The 24,832-nt window shown below is 41.6% G+C and overlaps 1 protein-coding gene across 49 annotated transcripts in view; it reads left to right on the top strand.

Moving 5' to 3' along the window:
• The window catches only part of Map4k4 (mitogen-activated protein kinase kinase kinase kinase 4), a 137,555-nt gene that overhangs the window by 72,416 nt on the left and 40,307 nt on the right, over nucleotides 1-24,832 (top strand). For all 49 annotated transcript variants that reach the window (XM_075980356.1, XM_075980354.1, XM_075980338.1 and 46 more), the window contains exons 4-11: nucleotides 6,911-7,036; nucleotides 9,505-9,615; nucleotides 13,820-13,910; nucleotides 16,850-16,980; nucleotides 17,887-17,941; nucleotides 19,116-19,194; nucleotides 23,086-23,261; nucleotides 24,204-24,276. In XM_075980356.1, coding sequence (XP_075836471.1) covers nucleotides 6,911-7,036; nucleotides 9,505-9,615; nucleotides 13,820-13,910; nucleotides 16,850-16,980; nucleotides 17,887-17,941; nucleotides 19,116-19,194; nucleotides 23,086-23,261; nucleotides 24,204-24,276 — 842 coding nt within the window. The remainder of the gene's footprint in view (nucleotides 1-6,910; nucleotides 7,037-9,504; nucleotides 9,616-13,819; nucleotides 13,911-16,849; nucleotides 16,981-17,886; nucleotides 17,942-19,115; nucleotides 19,195-23,085; nucleotides 23,262-24,203; nucleotides 24,277-24,832) is intronic.

The following is a 24,832-nucleotide window of genomic DNA, read 5'->3' as shown; positions in this document are numbered from 1 at the left end:
TATCTCCTCCAGGAGCAGATGTCCCTCCCTATATTCTTTCTAATTGCAGATACTTCTGAGAGCATAGCCTGTATCTGAGCATGCCAAGTGAGTAAGCAGGAGCTCCCATGACCTGAGGTCACAGACGGGTACTGCCCATCACTCCCTTGCAGTTTCCCTTTGTCAATCTGCACTTGAGTGTTTGTATGACTTAAACACCACTATTCAGCATACACAGTATTTTTTTTTTCTTTCTTGTATGTAGTATGGGGAGCTTCGTGAATTTGACACTGGCATGAAAGTCTACAGTGTCTGGATGGCCTGAAGCTATCTATATCCCTATAAGGGGGCCTCTGGCAGTCAGAAGTTAAGACAGGATGATGAGCCTCTTTCTTGCTTCTTACTGGGAATGACTTGCTTTTGGAAACTGCTGATCTTAGGTCACAGCAGACAAGAAAGAACAAGCCTGAGGCCTTGTAGTGCCTCTGGCCTAGTCCTAGCCAGGCTTTGAGGGTCTTAGGTTTGGCAGAATCCTGCAACATTAGGTACAGGAGACACACATGGAGCAGACCATAAGAACTGACAAAGTTCTGTTGAATTTTCACAGGACTCACATTCCTGTTCCATAAACCATAAGTTTTTCAAAATTAGCCAAATATTACATGGCCATGTAGAAGATTAAGAGATTAAGGGGGCTGGAGAGATGGCTCAGTGGTTAAGAGCATTGCTTGCTCTTCCAAAGGTCCTGAGTTCAATTCCCAGCAACCACATGGTGGCTCACAACCATCTGTAAAGAGGTCTGGTGCCCTCTTCTGGCCTGCAGACATGCACACAGACAGAATATTGTATACATAATAAATTTAAAAAAAAAAGATTAAGAGATTAAAGAAGAAACTGACCTAGAGATGGCCTGTAGTAGGATCTCCTCCTCTTCCTCTCCTTTGTGTACTCCTTCTCCCTGTCTATAGCACATTTACATTATGGACAGCTGCATCTGTTGCCAAGGTCATAACTGCTTTGCTAGCTTCTGGGTATTTTAGATCTTGGATCCCCCCTCCCTTTTTGTTCTTATAATTTAACAGTTTGGGCCCTTTAAAACGTTGATGTAAAATCACTTTTAAAACATTGAAGTGTAATTATAATTTGGTTTTGGAAATAAATTTGTGTTATTTGAGGCTGTTTCATTAGAAATACTTATACCTATGGTATTTTGCCTTATGGCTTGGGACTGACTTTGGTGTCTGGGTGTTGACACGAAATTTTGGAACAAGCTATTAGTTCAAGAACCTAGAAAAATAGTGCTTTATTGGGACTTGATGGAAATCACCATGTGCTGTGCCTTTTGGAGGTGTGCTTTGGGCTTCTGTGTTTTTTTCATCGTGTTCATAGGGGCACCAGTCCCCCAAGGCTGCTCACAGGTGAGTGCGGGTGTAGAAGGAAAGGGTTCTGCTCACAGGTGAGTGCAGGTGTAGGAGGAAAGGGTTCTGCTCACAGATGAGTGTGGGTGTAGGAGGAAAGGGTTCTGCTCACTGTGGTGGTGTTTTAGTTACGATCTCAGGTCTGTCCCATTCTTTCGAGCTGTTACTTGTTTTGTTTTTAATCACACTGCTAGATAACCAGGTGAAGCACTCAGCAAGGGGCAAACTTAGTTAGAGAAAGGATGTAGAAGACTCAGGGCTGTTCTGACTAGATGTGTCAGTAGGCAAAGAAGAGCTTCAAGGCCAAGCCATTACCAGAAGAAACACCCTGGTTCAGTTACATAAAAAGAGTGTGTTCAAAAGAGTGTTTTTCTTCTATATCTTGAGCAAGCTTTTTGTGCATATGCGATTTTCACTTTGGTTATATTAATTTTCATGAGTTTTTACTGTAGTATTCAGTGATTTGGATGAGGATGTTAGTTTTGAAGATTGTCAGTCTTGTGACCTGATTCCATAATCTTAATTTTGTTCTAAAATTTATCCTCTTCTAGAATCTGTAAAATTTTCTTCATTTACATATTGTTGAATGGTGAATTTAAGATGTGTAACTTTTTATGTTTGAATCAAATTAAACTTAATTGAATCTGTGCTCCCTTTAACTTGACTTTAACTGAGTAATACACTCAGATCTACCAGGACTCTGTAAGTTGAAATATCTTAATTTCTTTCAGCTTGCAGCCATAAGGAAGAGCAGAGTAGCAGTTGACTATAAACCATTCATTTCTTTCAGGAACATGCTTACATCTTAGTGCAGAAATCCTCCAGGAGACTGTCTCACTTTACCAGTGTTTTTCTCCAGTTTTGCAAAGACCACCAGTTGCCCCTCTATTTGTTCAACTGTCAATAACTGATATTTAAATTTGTAAAGAAGCCAGGTGGAAAGATGGTAAACTCAGAACATTTCTCAGTCCTCTTGTTTCCCAGTTAGCATCCCGGAGGTCTGCCTGTCAGTCCTACCATCAGAGGAATGAGACAGCACTGAGACAATAAGGAGTTAAAGCATATTTTAAGGGAACAAAAAAACGGCTGGAGATGTTAGCTCAGTGGTAGAGCGCTTACCTAACATACTCAAGGCACTGCAAAACAATCTTCAGAACACCACCCAAGGGGCCATTAAAAGACAAAGAGCCAAAGTAATAATTTGCACCCCTATGTGCTCAGATGGTGAAGTGGGCAGTGCTTCTCATTTGACTCATTTACAACCCATAGCTGCTTGTGCAAATTAATGTTGTGCAGATGTTGGCTCCTCCCAGCCCCCAATCCTCTGATAGCCAACTGAAAGCTCACCCACTGTCATAGCCCAGCTCTAGACAAAGACCTTTTCTCTGAGAATTGCTCCTGTTGGTCAGAGGCCAAAATGCTAATTGGCACCAGCTGCATTAACTCACTAAGTGGGGGTCAGCAGCTGCCTCGTCATTGCAGGAAACCAGAAGAGAGCCCTCTTCCCTTTTGCTCCAAGAAGCCCCCACCCCATCCTTCAGATCCTCCTATTTGCGATCATCTTGGCTCCCCTAAAGTAGAGTATGAAGGACACAGTAATTTGGACTCTAAACTAGACACATGGGGTGTTGTATAAACTTTCTCTGTGTAGCTTTGTCAGTTCAGCTATTTTTTAAATGCCAGCCCCAAGTCTGTTTACTGACTGTTTACTGCTGTATCTTCTACTTAAATACAGTGTTTACTTTGGTGGTGGTGGTGTGTATATCTAATAAATGTTGAAATAAGACTACCAAACTTATTTTTTAAGAAAACATTTGTTTTTTATTTTATGTGTATACAGTCTGTGTACCTGGTCACCATGGAGGCCAGAAAAGGACATTGGATCCCCTAAAACTAGAGTTCTAAATGGTTGTGCACCTCCATGTGGGGGCTGGGTATAGAATCAGGATCCTCTGGAAGAGTAGCCAGTGTTCTTAACTGCTGAGCTATCTTTCTAACCGTGAACCTTACTTTAAACCAATGATCAAAGGGAAGTTGAAACTCAAACTTGCTTCATTATATCTATAGTCTAAAGAAAATGTAGATTATTGCATACTCAGTATTAGTCCTTAGGTTCTAGTTGTAATTGGCTCAAAGTCCTCTGGCAAATCTCTATTTCTGATGCTTTTTCCTCCAAGGCTAGGTCTTCATAATAAGTCAGTAAATGACAATAAGTGGTGGAGAAGAATGTCTTTATTAGATATGCAGTAGTCATCTATTTTAAAATCATAAAAACAATAGAGATAATGTTTAGAGTATCCATTACATTACATCATCCTAATACAGTACTTTGGAAAAGAGACCACGATTTCCTCTCAATATTCTTTGTAGTCGAGTTTCTTATGGCTTATGATTTGACTCCTTAAGACCTCAAGGGCATATTTTGGCAAGTAAATGAATGTGATCACTTTCTCTCTAGATGATGTACCAGTCCTCTAGAAAGGCTACTGTTGAACTGAGTGCACTTAGGGTCTTGTATTTCATTGACTAAGACGTAACCCAGTTTCTCTTTTTGAGATGAGTCCCATTATATAGCCTACAAACTTGCATAGTCTTCCTGCCTCAGCCTCCCAGATGCTGGGATTCCAGGCTTCCCAGCCCAGTTCGAAGGTGTGACAGCATGAGTCTTGTGATGGTGAACATAGTTACAGAACACACTAGTGTGTTTTTGTCTAAAGATGTTTAGAATTAGAAGAAACAGTGCAATGAAAACCCATCAATCATATTTCTCAGTATACATATTCAACATTTTCAGACCACTGGACAGTACTGAATTTAAGCTTATAATGAGAATATGTGCTTGTTTTTAACCAGTGGGTTATGAAACTATCAAGTACCTTTGGAAGCATTTGACGAACAGCTAGATCCTAGAAGAATTGCCTTCTGGTACTCAAAGGAAAAGTGCACTGCAGCCAGTCAGACTCTTCTGATTCTTAATTACTCTTCAGGGAGCTGCTTTTGTTTATTCTCTGCCAAGAAGCAGAACCAACCCTTTGTGTAGTGGGATGCGACAATGACCCTGGGAAAAATCAACCGAGATGGAGAGTGGAAGAAGGTGGGAGTGAGGGATATATGGGTAAACATGTCCCTGAACGAGGACAGCTCTGCACCAGTGAACTGTAGGTAATGTTTAGCTTTTTCCTGCCTACTGAAAGTACTCTTTTTGTTTTGTACATGTATGCTCTTTAAAGACAGGATCTCACTGTATCCCCGGCCTGCAACTCCGTATGTAGACCGCGGCGGCCTCAAAGGCTGGCACAGCCACACCTGGCTGTGCACTTTTTTTTTAATGTACTCCAAATTTCTATATGTTTATTTATTTTTTTTGTTTAAGTAAAAATGATCTGATCTTTAGTTTTTGCTGTGATATCCTGGCTACAGCTAATGTAAGAAACGGGATTTTGGGCTCTTTGGATCATGTGTTTAGCTGTGGACCTTGTTCCAGGAGAGGCATTGAATGGCTTTGTAAGCAGACCTTCTCATGTCTCATATATATTATTCTGTACATATGAGTGTGCATGTATAGGTAAATCTCATATATATTATTCTGTACATATGAGTGTGCATGTATAGGTAAATCTCATATATATTATTCTGTACATATGAGTGTGCATGTATAGGTAAATCTCATATATATTATTCTGTACATATGAGTGTGCATGTATAGGTAAAGGACACAATTAAAGCCTTTCTGTGAATTGAGAATTCTTAGTTTTGCTAGAGACATTATTTCTTTCTGCCTTTGTTCATACTACTTTCTGTTTTAATATAAAGTTCCTTTGAAGAAAAATTTAGATAGAATCATTTTTTCTTAAATTAGCCAAGTTAAATGTTAGTTTGTATAGAATTAAGATAATTACCATAGCCATAATTATTGTCCCAGTTTTCATTGCTGCTTTGAACATGGCCATGTTTGAGTCAATTGTTGAAGTGGTATGCATTTTGGTATGGTTTTCCTCTACAGGGCGGAGAATCATTGTAGAGCACTATATTTGGACAGCTTACTCTGCTGCCTTGTGGACAGTTGTCTCCTATGGAAATTATAAGATCACTGTATTTGCAGAACATCTGTAACATCCTAATATCTGTGTCTTTGATTTATCATATCTTTTTTGGTAATAATACCCAGTAGGAAATCTGCCATTCATAGATTCACTACTTTAAGGTGACTGCAAACCTTCTGAGGTGTTTGGTTTCTAAAGTAAAATATATAACTGAAATTATAATTAGTATTTTTCCTTTTTCCATTTCTTTTGGTCTTCTCTTTAATATCTAATTAGTGATAGTTATCTTTTATCTTAGAGTATAATAGTGATAAAGTCTAATATATTTTTTGAGTCTTTAAGAGAGCTTCTGTAGATGCTAGCCTTAAGCAATTGATATCTTCATACCTTGTGTCTGTACTCATACACACACACACACACAAACACACACTTGTGGGTACTTTACTATGCTTCACTGGACATGCGTGTGCACACCTGTGTATTACTCAAGTTATTCCATGAAAAGGGAGGAACATCAATGTCGAGTGGGTGTGTTTGTGCAGAAATCTAAGGAAGCTGTAACAATGGAGTGCAGAAGGAATTTTAGAGATTTTTATCATGAATTTACCCGTTATACTAGACTCTCATTTCAAGTCCTGTGTGTGTGTGCGCGCGCGCGCACGCACGCACGCACGCACACACACACACACACACACACACACACACACACACGGTTTTCTCGCTTTAATCCTAATTTTCCTTCATTTGGAAGATACTTCAAGAACTTCCATAATCTGCTCTGTCTTACAGGAAGTTTGTCAGTGTTTGTAGCAGGCAACAAAATAAAATGTCCCTGTTGATTGATGCACTTTCTTCCCTAAGTGTGAAGAGAGGCGGAGACTATGACCTCTCTCCCTTTGTCATTCACAGGACAACTGGCTGAAGTTTTAGTGCCCATGCGTCTGTCTGTTTCCTTCTTCCTCCTCATCCCATCTTCTTTTCCTGCTGCTCTACTTATTAATATGACAGCAGACGCAAGGAAGAGCTTAGTCTGAAACAGCCTGTGTAAGGAGGTCAGCCTCTGAGTGGAGCCTCGCACAACACCCGGAACACACGTGTTGTCATCTGAAGTCTATTCATAAATGTTTCCTAAAAAGAAAATAGCCCTTCTTAATGATCATTTGAAATAGTAGCAGTCAAATTACCATTTAACACTGGGGTGGGGTTTTACTTGAGCAAACTGCCTTTCGGAGAAGTAGAGTCAGTAGCCTGAGGTCACAGGTGGTGGAGGAGCAGGCTGGAACTCCGCCCTGGTCCATCCTGCTGTGTATCACACTGGTTATCGCTCTCTTTATTGTCTTGTAGTCACCTGCAGGAGGGTGAGCTGAGAGTGGAGGGAGCCTGTGTTCCTCCTGTCACTTTACCTTTGTTTCTGTGGGAGGAAATCAAATCATTCAAAAGCCATGTTTTGTTTTATTTTTTTTTCTTAAGGATGAAGAGGAAGAAATAAAACTGGAGATAAATATGCTGAAGAAATATTCTCATCATAGAAATATTGCAACATACTATGGTGCTTTCATTAAGAAGAGCCCTCCAGGACATGATGACCAACTCTGGGTAGGTAGCTCTTTGCAAGTCTTGGGTGTGTTTTCTCTCTGTGGTTGTTGTAATAAGGGAATTAAGGACTTCACAGGGAATGTGGAGAGAGAGAAAAAAAAAGCAAAACCAAACCAAAGGGGGTTGTTATCATTACCCTTCCTTATCCTGTATCTGTGGTGTGGCAAGGAGATCGGGAATGAGAGGCCATTTCATAGACATCTCAAGACAGTGTGGTATTATCAGTCATTGCCGACACTAATGTTAGTAGTATTTTATGAACCAGAAGTTCCAGGAAAAATTCCTAAACCAATGCATTCAACCTTAAAAGAAATTATATTCAAAATGATGACTGAGGGACCGTCATCTGTGTGAGTTGCATGAGCTAAACTGAAGGTATTGGATTTATAGAACAAGAAGATTAATTGATAGCTTTTTCTAATGATTTTAAAAAGGCTAATGTAGGAAGCATTAGCAGCTTGGTACCGACATGAGAGAAGAGAAGAATGGGGGTAGAACTGAGGACCCAGAAGCAGATATGCACAGTCATAGCCACTGATGTGTGACAGAGATGTCAGAAGCAGACCTTGGAGAATAACGTCTATAACAGAGGACTCTGGGGAAAGTTGCTCAGAAGAGTGGAGCCAGATTGCTATCTCTCATGATGTACGAAAATAATTGAAAATGGGTCAAAGGTCTTACTGTAAGGCCTGGCCCTGTGAAACTGTTAGAGAACCGCATAGGAGCACTGATGGAGGACAGGTGAGGGTTTTCAGAGAGGACCCAGCTGTCCAGGACATAATACCAACAGTTGACAAAGGGAATTGCATAAGATTGAAAAGGTCTCCACAACAGAGGAGACAGTCAAGTGAAGAAACTGGTCTGAGGAGTAGAAGAAACTCTTCTGGCTGTGCATCTAATGGAGGATTAATATCTAGAATACATTTAAAAAATCCAAAACCAAACAACCCAATCAATAGATGTGGTAATGAACCGACAGGCCTCAGATGAAGTACATATCACCAACAAATACTTGAAAAAGTGTTCAGTATTCTTAGCTGTCAGGGAGAAGCTGTCACAAATGCCTGTGAGGATGTGGGGAAGGGAACTCATACACACTGCTGGAGGAACGTAAATTGTTGGCCAGTGTGGAAGTCAGTGTGGAAGTTCATGTGACCAGCTATATATACCACTTGTAAGTAGGTACCCGACGAGCCCCAGTGTGATGGGCCTCAGGAGATACTTACACACAGGGTTGTTGGCAGCACTGTTCATAATAGCCACATTTGCAGCCAGACTGTGTACCCATTAGCAGATGAATGGATAAAGGAAATGCAGTATATACACACTGGAGTTCTGTTGAGCCACAAAGAAAGAGAAAACTATGTCATGTGCTGGAAAATAGATGTAACTGGAGGTCATCCAAATAGAAAGACATGTGTTGTATGATCTTTCACATTTGTGGAACCTAGAATATTTTACTGATAAATAAATCACACACACACAGAGTCCAAAACAACAAAATGGTGAAACCTCACTCAGTTAGTCCTTTGTCCTCCACATACAGATGAAAAGGTGCTTTGATTCAATCCTTGCACATGCATATTGTGTTAAGACACCAACAAAAGCAATTTAGAGGAGAAAGGGGTTTATTCTGGCTTACAGTTCCAGCGTCCATCACGATGAGGAAGTGATAGCAGCCAGGAGCATGAGGCACGCTCCTCACATAGCATCAGCAGTCCCAAAGCAGAGAGCAGACAAGAAGTGGGGCCGGGTTATAAAACCTCAAAACCTTCCGCAAGGGACATATGTCCATCATCAGGACTCTTGTTACTAAATGTCCCACAACCTCTCAAACAGCACCACCGGACACATGAGCCTGTGGGGGCCATTCATTCAGAGTAAAACACATGGACTACAGATGAGAGAGAGGGAGAAAGAGGGAAGAAGAAAGGAGAAGGGAAAAGGGGGAGCAGAAAGAAAAGGGAAGGAAAATAGAAATGAAATAGTTACTATTGCCTAAATCCAGTCATAATTGAAATTTTAGAATTGTTCAGTTCATTTTCTAGGAACTTCAAGTGTAGTTGTTATTATGTTTAGCTATTTCAGATAGATATATTTTCAGAACTATGTAATTGCTCAGAAGTACCATAGGAAATATTATGAAATAATTTGAAAATCATCTCAAGGAAGAACTTCTGGAATACTGATTTCTGTTAGTTTGGCAATGATGACCAGCAAAATGACCTCTGTTATTTGCCACTCAGATGTGTGTGAGAGTCTTCTGGACTGTATGAATATACTTTCAGCGAAGAGACACAGTGAATATACTCTCTGTATAAAGCAACTGTTATTACTTGGATGCTTCCAACATGATTGTGTGTGTGCCTAGGTGTTCAGGGGAGCAAGCAATTCGGCTGTGTGTTTTGTTTTGAATGTGTACTCAGTCTGGTCTATGATTGTTTCCATCTATCTTGTCTGCCCTGTAGCTTGTTATGGAGTTTTGTGGGGCTGGGTCCATCACAGACCTTGTGAAGAACACCAAAGGGAACACACTCAAAGAAGACTGGATTGCCTACATCTCCAGAGAAATCCTCAGGGTAAGTAAGGAAAGCGAAGTGTCCCATTCCTATATCATGTGTCCATCCTCAACTGAATCTCACGTGTGTTCTACATCAAGAGATAATCATCTATTGTGATAGCCAAGTATTTTCTGTACTTCGTTAATTTATTCTACATTATGGTTTGAAACTTGCCACTCTGTGGAAAGGTTGATTTAAAAAAAAAAAAGTAGCGTTTCCTACCTAAGAGCTTGCCTTGTGTGGTTGGAAAACACTTGAAACAAATTGCTGTGTTCAGAGTACACAGACTCCCCCTTTCATTACTTCATAAATAATACAGTATAATAGCTATACCATCCTAAATTATGAATGTGACCTAAAGAAGAGGATATATATATAGTTTATATGCAAACACTGCACCGTTACAATATGAGGAACTTGAGCATGCTCATTCATATATTTTATATATATATATATATGTATACACACACACACACAAACACACAAATATATAAATTTCTTGAGACACGGTTTCTTTATGTAGCCCTGATTGTCCTGGTACTTGCTATATAGACCAGGCTGGCCTCGAACCTGGAGGTCTTCCTGCCTCTGCCACACAAGTGCTAGGATTAAATGTGTGCACCATCACTGCCTGACTGACTGCGTGTTCGCATTTTATATATTAGAGGTTTTGGTATTCTGGAACCAGTCTCCAGATATACCCGAGGGTAACTGTAGTCTCTGAATTTGACTTCGTTGTTATTATAAGGCACCCAATAGTTCCTTTCTTTGGCATTTAAAGGAAATAAGATTGAAGGAGATGAGAAATGAACCTGAAATGTTGTGTCTGTAGACAGTGTGGGGGAAGCTACAGATCAATACTAAAAGGACTGAATGCTGGGTTCCAGAATCTTCAGCGGACTTTGGCATTAGCTGTTAGAACCTCTTGGAATATTTATGAAGTGAGTCTTAATGCTTAATGTTAGTTACAGCTGATTGCAGAGCTGGCTAATGAGCTCAGAGAAAGTTCCTAAATTGCTGTTTTTTAGCCACTAAATGGTTCCTTTCAGTGGTAAAGCCATCCTGACAGCACAGAGGTTTTCAGGGCTTCATATTTAAAAGCTGCATGAGAGTTGAAAGGATGTCTTTTATTCCATGACCATAGTTTTTCTTTTCCTTCACCCCTAAATTACACACTTAAATTAATTGGCTGCATTGTTTATCCTCCATTTTTTTAAAAATAAAGACTCTGAATGTAAACTGAAATTTTACTTCCTATTTCCTGCTAAAGTCTGGTAACAAGTTAGTCATTTTTTTTTTATTGTAACTAAATTTACTTTCTATATTTAAGATTCATAGAAGACTACAAACTTAAAAACTGCCAACTAGAATTCCTAGAGAAATGTTTAATTTCTCTTTCCTCATATATTTTATGGAGTGTTCAATAAAACTTCCTTCACAACCAGTGTAAGGAAGGGAGGCTGATGGAAGGAGAGCCATACTTTTATAATTACTCAGACTTGTCATTATTAAAATAGCAGGTGCTTACTTTTTATGGCTATTACTGAAAACTGAGGCTGAAAGGGAAAAGCTGCTGTACGGGCTCCTTGGTGACAGGCAGGGTACAGCAGCAAGGACTGGACTACAGAGCTGCTTAGATACAGATCTGAGGAGCTTGATGGACTACTTATTCTATTTAAACATAGACATACCTTTTTTGCGGCTTTAGACTTGTGGCCTCCTGCTTTGGCTTCCTGTGTGTTGTAGTTTCGGGGTAGAGCACCCTGCTTAGCAGATGAGAGATTTCTCAAGTGGAGAAATCTGTGCTTTTAGCATAATGTTATAGACATAAGATGTATTATCAGACATCAAAGATGATTGACCTGTTTTTATATACCTGGGAGGAACAGTTTACCTCTCAAGTATTATGTGTTTGTTTTAGCATTTTGTCACCCTTGACCCCAGGAACATTGAAGAGAAGACCAAGTCTGCAGCACTTCATCCTTTTGAAGTGCTGCAGACTGTTTCCTTCTCAGTGAGCGTCTTTAATAGGAACCTTCTCCACTCATGAACCATATACAATAAAAATTTTCTGTAGCAGAGTTTTAGTTCAAAACAAAGGAATGCCCCATATTGTATGCTGGTGTTTGCTTTAGGCGTTATGTTGATGTTGATAGAGAAAGCAGGGTACCAAGATGGAGGTGTGGTCTCATGTAAAAGGCACCCCAGTGGGTCCTCTGGGTTCCCACACATTGTTGAAAGTAGCTGGTTTCTCTGTGGGAAAGCTTTTCCTCACCCCTTAGTGGACATTCGAGAAGACTAGACCAGGCAAGGGTCCTAAGTCTGTAGACCACAGCTGTCAGAAGTCCTCTATTGGGCTAGTCTGCTGAATGGTGAGGGCCCCAAAGTTTACCACACAGCCATTCCTGCTCATTCACAATCTAAGCAACAATTTTCTCATCTTAGTAGAAAGCACTATTTCATACTGAAGATGAGAACTTAGGACTTTACGTTACCAATGTTGAGGGACAGTTTGCTCTTTGGTTACATGTAGTCAGTTACGATAGACTTAGAAGAAAACTGTTTCCTAGCTCAGAAACACTGTCCCAGTTGATTTAGAGCAGGCTGTTTGCAGAGTGAAATGGACTGGAATCTTTACCAAGGAGGAATGATTGTGGCCTTAGTTCAGGCTTGGCTACCAAAGTCCTTCGTATAAGGGACACGTATTCATGTTTGTCCTGAGTAATTATACTTCAAGATAGCAGTATTATGAGCTATTTTTGAGTAGAAGCAGCAATGCTTGCACAGTATGGACTGGGAAATGGGCATCATTTCCCATACTTCCTGCTGGAAGTGTGTAGGATCGCACATAAGCCGTAACTCTGAAGTCAGGCTGCTTATGTTTGTGGAGATGTGGCGGGTCAGAAGTAAGTTCATGCAGGTTAGAAAGCAGAAATGAACTGGAGCAGTAGAAGTAGGAATTCTGTAAAAGAATACAGTGGCTTCATTTTGCTCTTTCAGCATTTAATGTTATAGCATGCAGAGAGGGAGATGTGCTTCCTAATTAGACCACTGAAGGATCACGTGTTGGGTGCTTTTCCCCCATCACAGCCTTAGGGTATACTACTATACCTTGTGTTACGAGAATAGATAAGTATCGCATAAGCTGTGTTCTGTTTCACTGGCAGATTAGTCAGATGAATTTAGAGCCTACTATGCTTCAAAAGGTAGTGATCTAGAGCTGCAAAATGATGGAAGTTAGGCTTGATATCATAGCTGTGGTCCTAGCACTCAAAGCTAAGGCAGGAGGTTTTCAAGTTGCACAGTAATGACTCTGCTTGCCGCCGCCACCACCACAGCCCTTCATATATATATATATATATATATATATATATATATATATATATATATATATATATAAAGCAAGCCCCTTACAAGTAGTAATGAGGCATTTCAGGAAAAACAGGTTGTTTATGTCTTAAGGAGGCGCGTTCTGGGGTGTGGCTTCTCTAGCCAGGAAGAGGAAAGCAGTGAGTTGCGGCAGTGGTGCATAGCCGTCTTCACACCACAGTTTGGGTGCAGCATGTGTGGTGCATAGCCGCCTTCACACCACAGTTGGGTGCAGCAGTGTTTTCCCACTGCCTCCTGAGATGTTGTTGGGCTCATTCTAGATACAAGGGCATCAAAAAGTGCTCTATGCCAGAAACATTTTCCCCTCTAGGGAAGAAAGACATTTTATCCCTGTACAAGGCTGTTCTGGTGGCAGAATTATTTTACATCTGGATGGAAGGTAGGGTACATCAGCACTTAAGTTGTTTCTGTGTAATGGGAAGACAGGCCTGCATTTTAAGCCCCTCTCTAATCTAGACCGGACTGGGTCTAGCTCAGATAAGTTCACAGGGTTACCCACTGAAAGATAGAAGTTTGGCGTGGGAAAGGAGCTAGCCTGTACACAAATAGCACAAATTATAGCAGAGGAACTATAGATGGCAATCAGGGCTTGTGTCATAGGCACAGCTAGAGAGTGGTGTGATCATCCCAGAGGGAACACCCAGCCTGCTGCTTACTGTGTGTGTGGTAAGGCTGACAGCGCCTTCCTGGGAATGCGCCATGGGTAAATTTTATGTTCTAAATGTGGACTTACAAACCCTTGGCCCACGTGTGCCACTTACTGTAAACGGGTGCTGCTGGCTGTCTGCTTACAGGGACTGAGAGCTGAACTCTGCTCTGCTTTCCGTTCCAGGGCCTGGCACATCTCCACGTCCACCACGTTATTCACCGAGATATCAAGGGGCAGAATGTGCTGCTGACCGAGAATGCGGAGGTGAAACTTGGTACGTAGCTGATGTGTGTGAGGTCTGCTGCACCCACCTGGTACAAGCCAGCAGCATGCTGTGCCCCTTCAACATTTAGCTAAAAGTTCATTCTCCCACTTTAAGACTAAGAGACCTGGCCTATTGCTTAGTCAGGTACCAGCCTTGTCCCATGCTTCTGTAGACTCCTCTATCTGGATAGAGCAACTAGCCAGAGTGTTTTAATTTTTTATTTTGATTAACTTTGAGGAAGGGGACTGAGAGGTTTCTCTTGGTTAGGGTTTATTGCTGTGAAGAGACACCATGACCATGACAACTCATATAAAGGAAAACATTTAATTGGGGTTAGCTTACAATTCAGAGGTTTAGTCTGTTGTCACCATGGTGGGAAGCAGAGCAGCATGCAGGCAGACATGGTGCTGGAAAGGTAGCTGAGATTATATTTGGATCCACAGGCAGTTTGAAGATACAGTGATTAGGCCTGGCTTGAGCTTCTGAAACCTCACAGCCCACCCCAGTGACACACTTCCTCTAATATGGCCACACCAACTCCAACAAGGCCAGACCTCCTAATAGTGCCATTCCCATGGGCCTGTGGGGGCTGTTGTATGCAAACCACCACAAGACCCAATCCCAGGAACTGATGACGGAGGAACGCTTTCAGCCCTACGCTGACATAGAAGTCAGACTTTCTTGCTTCAACACCACCCTTAGTGGTGTCTGGCATTCTATTCCTAGTACTTGGAAGGCTTAAACAGGAAGATTGTGAGTTTGAAGCCAGCCTAAGGTATGAAGTCAGAAAGAGGGAAGGGGACAGAGAGACACACACAGAGAAGCAGACACCCCTAATGATTTCCTGTTTCATGTCACAAAAATTCGCACTTCTTGCCCTGACTAATGAATAGTGTGGGCATGACCACTGCTACTTTCCTGCCCGTCATCTGACCCCCTTTTTCTACCCTACGTTACATGTTATAACATGGAAGCAATTTTATGAAGTTTTTCTAGTAATAGAATAAGGAAAATCATAAATAAAGTCATAAAAAGTAAATCAAGATGCATTTGAGATACAAAAGATCGGTGGAAGCATCAACCACCCAGTCACTGCCGTTTCTTTTCCTTGACGTCTTAAATGGCACCCAGACCCTTTGCATATCCTGCTCTCCCTTGGTAATACTTGTCCGCATTTTCAAACTTACCATTTTTCCTGTTCTCAGGGGCTCTCTGTGGCCCTTTGACCCTCCTTGGACTCCTGCCTCCTTTCTATAGCGCTGTTGATAATTTATGATTCTGTTGAGAGTGTGTGGCATTTTTCAAAGAAAAGAAAGCATTGTTCTTCACCAGAATACTCTGGAGTCCAGCGCCAGGGCTGTGTTAGTCCCTGCTGCCTTCACCTAGCACCTCGTGTGTTGTCTTCTGTGTTGTAGGTATTGACAGATGTCATAGTGGGTACTGTTTCCTAGAGGTGTCTTCTAATGATTCACAGTGTTTCCTGTCTCTCCTAGCTACACCTGAACTTATTCTCATTTTATTTTTACTCTGTTAACATTTTTAAACAGAATCAACATTAACTTTTCTTCTACTTTTCACATTATTTTTCCTTTGTCCACTCAACAATTTAGTCTCCCTTCTCAAAAGTCTGAACCATAGAAGTTGCTTTTTAGAGTTCAGATCACTGCTCTCTTTCTTAGTGCCTGTGCTGACTGGCTATCTACAGATGCTCTGACACTTGGAAGTCTGCATAGGGCTAAGCTGGAACACTTGCTCCATCCCTGCTCCGACTGCCTTGGTTAGGTGTGTCCACGCACTGACCTCATGACACCGAGACTGTGATACCCTTCAGTAGTTACCCAGTTATCGGTTGCTGTTGCTAGCCAGGGTTCTAGAACACTTATTTAGTCTTTGTCCTGATGTTGTTGTCTTGTATTGAAGAGCATTCAACAAGTAAGCCTGCGGTTTCCTGAACTTGTTCTGTACACAGAGGTGAAATGTGCAGCTCCTGCCAATTGTCCAGCATTTTGTGGACCTGTGTGTGAGCTGCTCCTGTTCTCGACCCTCCTGCTGGGCTCATGGCAGTGTGGGGGCTATGATGATGGGGGCAAACATCCAACACGTGGGCTTTCTGCCAGCCCTGCCTCCCATCCTTTAGCTTTCTTCTCGACCACCATCATTAAATTTGTGGGAAGTAGAAGTTACTCTGAAAAGTCAACTGAAGGCCCAGTTGTTCTGGGGAATGTTTATTGTAGGTTTATTTGCCCTCCCTCCCTCCCTCCCTCCCTCCCTCCCTCCCTTCCTACCTTCCTTCCTTCCTCTTACTCTGTGTGTGTGTGTAAATGTGGGTGCAAATGCCACAATGCACATGTGGAGGTCAGAATAACTGGAGCCTGTTCTTTCCATTCACCTTACATAGGCTCCAGGGATGGACCTTAGATCCCTAGGTATGTTCAGTGAGTTCTTTTAAGCGCCCATATCTGCTGAGCCATCTCACAGGCCCCTTTGTGTCTTCGTGTGTTAGCCTGGGGCCTGTATGCTGAATAAACTCTGACAGTGGAGAAAGCAAGGATCTGGGAAACAACCCTTACAGACAGCTCTTGCCTACCTGGAACCTTTCAGTGTGTTCTTTCCAGGAAAACCACAGCTGTGAATTGCAGAGCTAATCTAGGACGGGCTCTATGTCCGTTCTCCTAAACTTGGGGCTTTCTTTAATTTGCACTTGTTTTGACACACACATTTTCTAAAAAGTGCAAACCTCATTATTGTCCCTGTAACAAACAGGTCCTCTTCTGGTCCGGGGCCAGGCCTCTTAGGTTCTTCTGGAGTGGTACAGGCTCTTGGTGTCATTGCTCTGCCTGAACAGTTCTGCAGATGACAAAGCAGTGTTGTTTGTGTTTGCTGTGACACCTCAGTTTTTTTCTTCTTTGTTAATTGTGCTCCACTTTTCCTTGCTTTTTGTTCCTCAGTTGATTTTGGTGTGAGCGCTCAGCTGGACAGGACGGTTGGCCGGAGAAATACATTCATAGGCACACCCTACTGGATGGCTCCTGAGGTCATTGCCTGCGATGAGAACCCAGACGCTACTTATGACTACAGAGTAAGTGGCACCTGCTCTCCTGGGCCATCCATGGGTCCTTAGCATTGCAGAGGACTGGGGGCTTGGCTGTGAACCGCACACCACTCCACCTACTGGACATACACAGACTGTTGAAAGAGGTTTTCAGGCCTGTGCAAAAATACTTTTTTGGTGCTGTTGATCTTTTGCTTCGTTTCTGATTTCACTGAGGTTACAAACAGCCAGCCAGACAGAAATCTCCTCATGAGCCTGTCTGCCCCTCCCCTAGCAGCCTTTTTATCTTGAAGAACACATTAGAATCAGATACGGTTTCTTTTGAATATACCATTAAAATTTATAATAGCATCCTCTGAAATTTTATAGTATTTTTCTGTAACGAGTTTTACAACCTCTTAGTTATACAAATAAATTGAAGTGATTATACAGTGACCTCTAGGGACTTGAAGCCATAATGCACTTTTTTCATCCAGACATAAAACCTGTGTTTAATAATCTCATTCAGGTTGACTACATTGCTGTTTCATTTGTCAACAAACCAAAACGTTTGCATAAGTGGTTATTGTGTCTGTTAATGATGTTAAAACTGGGTTCATCTTTCAGTTGTTCCCCATGTAGCTCAGCATTTGTTTCAAATACCCAGTTAACGAGGATTAATCTAAACCATTGCCGCAGAGGAATTTTCTCTTGATTCAAGTATTTAAAAATATATTGCAGAGTTTATAATTTCCTACTATTAATATATACCTAAAATTTGAAAACACCTTCCAACATTGTCAAAGTAATATCCTGCTGAAATAAATGGCAAATATTTCCTGGCACTGGGGAGGTAATGTTTGTTTGTTTCCTTGAAGGATGTGTTTATTTCATTTGTATGCCTGACCAGAAATATAAATAGGTATCCGGAAGATTCTCTTTTTGTTTTTGCAGAGTGACCTTTGGTCTTGTGGCATCACAGCAATTGAGATGGCAGAAGGTGCCCCCCGTGAGTAACTTCTTCCTTTTGAGCTCATTTCTTCTGTGTAACTTGAACTGGGCGGAACCAGTGGAGCGAGTGGATGAAGGGCCCACCAGCAAGAGTGGCTTTAGATGTAGAGCGAATTCTTGGTAACCAGTAATCCTCCTGGGCTCCAGATTTAATAAGGGCTATTTTTTCTTAATTGCATTTAAAAATATCATTTGGAACAGGGCCCTAATCTTTAAAATTTTGTTGTTTCTTATTTTGACTTTATAAATTGAGATACTGTCTTTTATTTGTGGAACTTTTTGTGAAGATTTGATTGGGTTAAATCAGTAAATTGATTGATCATGAAACTGATATTTAATTAAGGTTGTACTAGAAATGTAGAGAAAATAAGGAAAGAAAGCATGTGTAGCATTTTCTCCTGGTCTGCTTCAGCGAGGTGTGCACAAACTGTACAATGCCCCGCACATATTTGTTGAATAAATACTTGTTCAGTGAATGAAAAATATTGGCAGTAAAGAAGCAGTTACAAAGCAGAATCCGGGTCCCTTGTGTATTTGTATGCCATTGAGACAGGGGACCTATTGCTGACTCATTTGCCTGTTTTCTTTCACACTGGGACACTGGTGTCTGCTAGTCTAGGCCCCACGTTCCTCCTAGAAATGTGTCTCATCTACCGTGACACGCTAGTGTGCGTGTCTGCTGAGTTCACCTTGCTCGGATTGTGTAAATACAGACGGTAACTACAAAGACTGTTTACACTCAGCTGTATTCTTCCTGGTGACTTTAGCTGTAGTAACAGACAGTATTGCGTGGAGGCTCTGAAGGCCTTCACAAGCCGCTCTGAGCCTTAAACTAGACTTACGGAAACAGCCATTTTCATTACAATCGTAAAGGTGATTTGAAGACTTAAGTATTTTCTCCTTTTAAATTTGAATTAATATTTATCTTTGATTTATGAAAACTTTTTAGGGTCTATTTGAAGTTATGAATTGTTGGTTTTCTCCTTATATTTTGCTGTTTTTAAATGGTAAATTTAAGATATGGCCTAGGGTTTGTAAAATACATCTCGGCTGCTTGACATTCATGGCAGTTGAACAGTGGGATAGAGTATTTGAAATTATTTGTGAATGAATCCTGAAGTCAAGAATGAGTAAATACGTGCCTTACTGACACAGCCATCTCCTTTCCCCAGCTCTCTGTGACATGCATCCCATGAGAGCACTGTTTCTCATCCCTAGAAACCCTCCTCCCAGACTGAAGTCCAAAAAATGGTAAGCTGTATATGGATTTCCCTCCCTCCAAAACCCCACCCCGAATAGTTTCACTTTGCTCTGGGATAAAATTCTGGCCATTCTATTTTCGGTAACAAAAGTCAGCACCCCCAAACAATCTAAAGTACATTTATTTCTTTGTGCTATTGTTCTTGATACGTGTTTGGATTACACACTTACGACTAGTGACACCTGGTAGCTTCATAAATATAGAGAAAAGGTTATATTTTAATGTTTAAACATCTTTTAAGTGTAATATGTCGCAGAACAATGGCAAAGATGTGTTGGAAGTCCTATGATAATAAGACTGTAATATTGGTGGAAGGTATTTGGGCTGTGGTGCATGCTTGCAGGCCCCATGACTTGTGAGACTACAACAGGAGGAACGTTTGAATGTGGGGGTTTGAAGCATCTAGATAATAGAGCAAGACCGTGTCTATAAAGGGGACATTTACTGTAATGATGGTTTATAGAATGGCAGGTGGGCACACCTCTTTGTCGCAGAAGAGCTGGTTAGCAGAATGGCCCTTCGCCACCGGGCATCCAGCTCCCCTTCTTGCCGCTTTCTGAGTTTGTTGTTCAGAATTCTGACACTCATGGAGGGTAGGCATGATGACCGCTGAGCAAAGCGTTTAGAATCGTAGCTTGTGAAGACACGTGTTTTGGTCAAATTTAAATCTTTGAGGGGCAGTTTCTTTTTTTGGGGAGGGGAACTGAGAGTTTTGCCTAACCGCCCCGTGAATGTTGTCTGGTAGTTCCTGTCTGCACTCAAGCACCCCATGCTTTCTGGCCTGGCTCTCCCCCCATCCCGCCTCTGTGCCCTCTGCTCTCGGCTTGTTTAGTCCTGCCACACCACTGTGCTTTCCATTTTCCTCTTGTTTGAAATCTTACTAATTTTCCAATTAATTAATGGTATCCTTCTTACTCTCTCTCTCTCTGAAATACACACAAGGCCTCACAGTCAGTCCATCCATCTGGATTTGGTTTTTCAGTTTCTGCTGACTGCTGTATTCATGGTTGCCTGTGTTCTGAGCCATGCAGACTTCCTTTGCCTCAGCTGTAGGTGCACACGCCATCCCACCTCTCTCCTTTCTCCTTGTTTACTTTCCTGGTGTTCAACACATTTCACTTTTCCTTTCCCACCTTTCTTTTACTTGAAAGGTTTTTTTTTCCCTTTCTTTACACACCCTTTAACCTTAAATCGATGCTAAGTAAAAGAATTGCCTAATTCTGTTAAACCAGTGTTTAGAGAGATCCGAAGGACCACACAGTTGCAAAGATTTTGGCCCCGATTAGTTCCATGTATTAATAAGTGAGATATGATGATTCTGGGCATCATTGATAACCAGTGCCAAGGACACAAATGTGTGTAGTGGGCGCTTTCCAGGGTCAAGCTAAGGGGCTGGAGGAACTATTTAGCTCCTGCTAAACCAAGTGGTCTTTGTTTTCCTTTCTTTTTTTTCCTTGTGAGATTTTATTAATGAGATTCTGTTCTGGAAGGATTACAAATCAGTATTATGTATGAAGAATAACTCACACGGTCTCCATTATATGTAAATTTTGGTTAACCATTTGCATGTAGTATATGCTAATAGAGACAGTGGTAGATGGGGAGTGATACCTCATGGGTTCTTCAGGCAAACTCTTGTCTAAATTAGGTAAAATGCTACATTGATTCTTTTGCGCCACTATTCTCATCTTATCCAAGTATTTGAAAGTACAGCAAGCTTCTTCCTTTGTGATTTCTGTCTTAATTCCCAGATGTAATTTCTGTTACTTTTTCTGGAGAAATGGCTATCAGAAATGGCCAGTGGCTTATCTGTCCGAAGAATTCACTTTCTGATTTTAAGGAATATACCATGGCTGGTTGATTCCTAAGTGTTATCTGGTGGACATGGTGCATAAGTGGTTTTTAATTTAGGGATTGAGTCTCAAAATTTGGAATTTTGGTGTAGTGAGTCAGCACTTGTTTCTTTAGTCAATTCTATGAATGATCTTAGTGCAAGGTTTGGTAATCTGTGTTAGGATGCTGTACTATACATGTTACATAGACTGTCATGTTCCTCTTTAACCTTAGACCCTTCTGTGAAGTGATCCTGACCTGTCTTTCCATTCTCTTCTGCCTTTTGTAATAGCCTCAGAAAGTGACTCTTTAGTCTCTGATACTTTTGCCCTTTTGTTCATGGTCTTGTTGCCTGAATACAGTCTTCTTGTTCCCAACTTGGAATAACAATATTGTACCTTTGGTTTATGCTTAAACACTGACATAGTTTTATTTTTCTGCCTTTATATACCTGCTGTTGTGTATACTTAACTTTCCTCTACTTTACTTTACATGTGTGTTTCTTACTGAGTCTAACACAGATAGATGTACATATAAATATTGCTTAAACTGAAAAAATAGCTTGAAAATATGAGATATAGAAGTGACATAATTAGAACTGAAGTAAATATAAAGATGAATAACTCATTCATTCAACAAAAACTTATTAAAATACTCTTTGTGGTATGTTAATATTGAACATGACTGACAGGTTGAAAAATAAGAACCCATCTCAGTATGTACCAAAGAAACAAAACTATAGTCTATAAACTGTGACTTGCAGATCTCTCCAGAAGAAATGGTCTTAACTTGGGGTGGGGTGCTACCAGGAAAGGCTTACCAGGAGACCATCGCAGAACTGAGTATCAAAAGATAACCCAGCAGAATGACTTAACTTGGGCCAATGAGACTGCTCAGTGAATAAAGGAAGTTGTCCCCTTGTAAGGTCTAGAAACCTGAGTGTGATCTCCAGATCCTGTGTAAAGGTGGAAGGAGAGAAATGAATTCATGGAGTTGTTCCCAACCTCCACACATGCGCGCCTCTCTCTCTCTCTCTCTCTCTCTCTCTCTCTCTCTCTCTCTCTCTCTCTCTCTCTCTCTCTCTCTCTCACACACACACACACACACACACACACACACACATATATTTTTACAAAGATTTTATTTATTTCATATGCAGTGTTCTGCCTGCATATATGCCTACATGTCAGAAGAGGGCACCACATCTCATTATATATGGCTGTGAGCCACCATGTGGCTGCTGGGAATTGAACTCAGGATCTCTGGAAGAGCAGCCAGTGCTCTTAACCTCTGAGCCATCTCTCATTCACATACATACATACATACATACATACATACATACATACATACATACATACATTTTTAAATGTTCCAACCAAAGGTAGGGCTAGGTATGAGTGTTCATGCGCTGGGCCAGGAACAGGAAAAGGGCAAAGCTCAGAAAGTGACTAGTGGCACACATGTGGGCGACAAGTTATTGTGCCCTCCCCCAAAGTAAAAACCGGCTGCTTCTGCCTTTGTTCATCAAGCCCTGGGATCTGATGAGTCAAACTAGTGCAAGACTGGATGGAGCATCAGTGGGTTCAGAATGCCCTGCACTTGCCCACTGAGACAGACCCTCTGCTCATCTCTCTGTCTGTTCTTGTTTTCTGGATACCAGACAGCTATCTTCATCTGTGCTCCTGCATGTGCTGTACACAGTCCTTTCATCCATGTGTCCATGTCCTCCCCCCTCCCTTAGTGAAGCCCTTCCTCTATTCTCTTGCCTCTTCTACACCCCTGATGTGGTGGAAACTGAGTGACATTAGCCTTAACCTCTTTTCCTTTAAATCTGGCTTCTTTTACAATGGTTTCTGGTACATCGTTAGTGGTGTGCTGCGAGTGTAAAGCCACATTAATGCTCCTGCCCCCTTGCCCTCAGTCCTGGGCTCCTGTGTTCTCCCAGCGTGGCTGCGTATTGGCAGACCGCTTTTCAGGCTTCTCACTGCTATTTTGGAGCTATACTTTTGTGGTAGAAGTTTGATGATGTGTTTCACTTCCTCTTACAGGTCAAAGAAATTTTTCAGCTTCATAGAAGGCTGCCTGGTGAAGAATTACATGCAGCGGCCCTCTACAGAACAGCTTTTGAAACACCCTTTCATAAGGGACCAGCCCAATGAAAGGCAGGTTCGAATCCAGCTGAAGGATCATATAGACCGGACCAGGAAGAAGAGGGGGGAGAAAGGTATTACGGCTCTTTTATTTTCACTTTTTTTCTAACATAGCATTGAATAAATTTTAGAAGATTATAAACTAGTGTTAAAGGCTTCACCCTAACATTTTTAGATAGAGGAGTTTTGTTGTTGTTATTGAGCCTCCCACTGCCTTCCCCACCATCCCTCTCCCTCTGTGCCCTTCCATCCTCACATCCTCTTTCCACTTTCCTGTCACATGATCTTCTACCTTCCTGTATACGTACACTGCAAGCGTAAAGCCACAGTAAACGGCCATATCCCCTCTCGGGGTTCCCGCTGACTTTGTGTCATCTACGCACACACCAACACACATATGTAAACACTGTAAGGAGGGACTCGTGAAAGATGCTTGTCACTGCGACTCCGAAGACTACTGCGCTCTGTCGGTCACTGTGACTCTGAAGTGTCATTTGCGATCAGTTATTAAGGTGTCCCCAGTTGTACTCTTTTCATTTCTATTTAGCAAAACTTTCTCTTGCCATTTTGCTAGAAGCTGGAATGTAAAAATAATTAAATTTGGTTATGATTTTGGTTGCTTTGGTTAAATTCAGTAGATAATTTTTGTGTCTATCTACTTATCTACCATTTATCTCTACCATGTATATGTGTATCGTCTATTTGTATTTACTTTGTTATAATAGGTTTCTTTGTGAATATGTTGGTGCTGTTGGACTATTTTTCTTGTGTGTACTCTCACAGAAAATCCCACAGCTAAGAATTTATCGGTGCTGAAAACCCAGCACTTCTGTAGGGAGTGTGGCTAGCTCCAGGAATTTACTGCCATTGATATGGGAAGGCAGCATCTGTTCTGTGCAAGTTCTCCTAACCGCCATGTTCAGAAAGAGCATCTTGTGTTGGTCACCGTGCCTCTGGAGATGCTCGCCTCCTCAGGTGCCTGTCAGGATGTGTCAACGCTCCTGCTTGTCTTGTAGATGAAACCGAGTATGAGTACAGCGGGAGTGAGGAGGAAGAGGAGGAAGTGCCTGAACAGGAAGGAGAGCCAAGGTAAGGGCGCCGCCATTGCCGCTTTGTGAGAGATGAAGCTCCATTGAAGCTGGCATTCCACAGGAACAGATAGCACTGGCTCGCTTCCTGTCCCCATCCTCACCTCATGACAGATGTCTATGAGCAGCTCCCCACTCCAAACTGTTACCTAGTGTTTTTTTTTTAACCCAGTTTTATATTTGGGGCTGAGGAAATACTGCTGCTGACATTTAGTGCTCCAGGAGGCACAGTGGTACAAGTCCTACAATAACTTAAACAATCTGAGTCCATTTCAAACTAAAATTTGCACAAAATTAGAATTGATTTCATGACACTATAATTGCTTTTAGAGAATAAAATGGCATGTGTAAGACACACACTGGCATATGTAGTAAAAGGAATTGCAGCATGTTTGTATTCTTGCTGTTCTGTGTGATATGGGATTGGGGAAGACAGAACAGTACTAGCTCAGCGTCCTGTGCAAAGTCCACTCACAAGCCCGCTTGGGGCCTGCTGCTGTCCCCGATCCTAAAGAGCAGAGGTAGGGAATACAGAGCAGGCTTGATGCTGGCCAGAT

The sequence above is a fragment of the Microtus pennsylvanicus genome, chromosome 7, assembly GCF_037038515.1.
Source record: "Microtus pennsylvanicus isolate mMicPen1 chromosome 7, mMicPen1.hap1, whole genome shotgun sequence".
NCBI classification, from domain to species: domain Eukaryota; kingdom Metazoa; phylum Chordata; class Mammalia; order Rodentia; family Cricetidae; genus Microtus; species Microtus pennsylvanicus.
The sequence above is the reverse complement of the archived record's forward strand: the minus strand, read 5'-3'. Positions and strand labels throughout refer to the sequence as shown.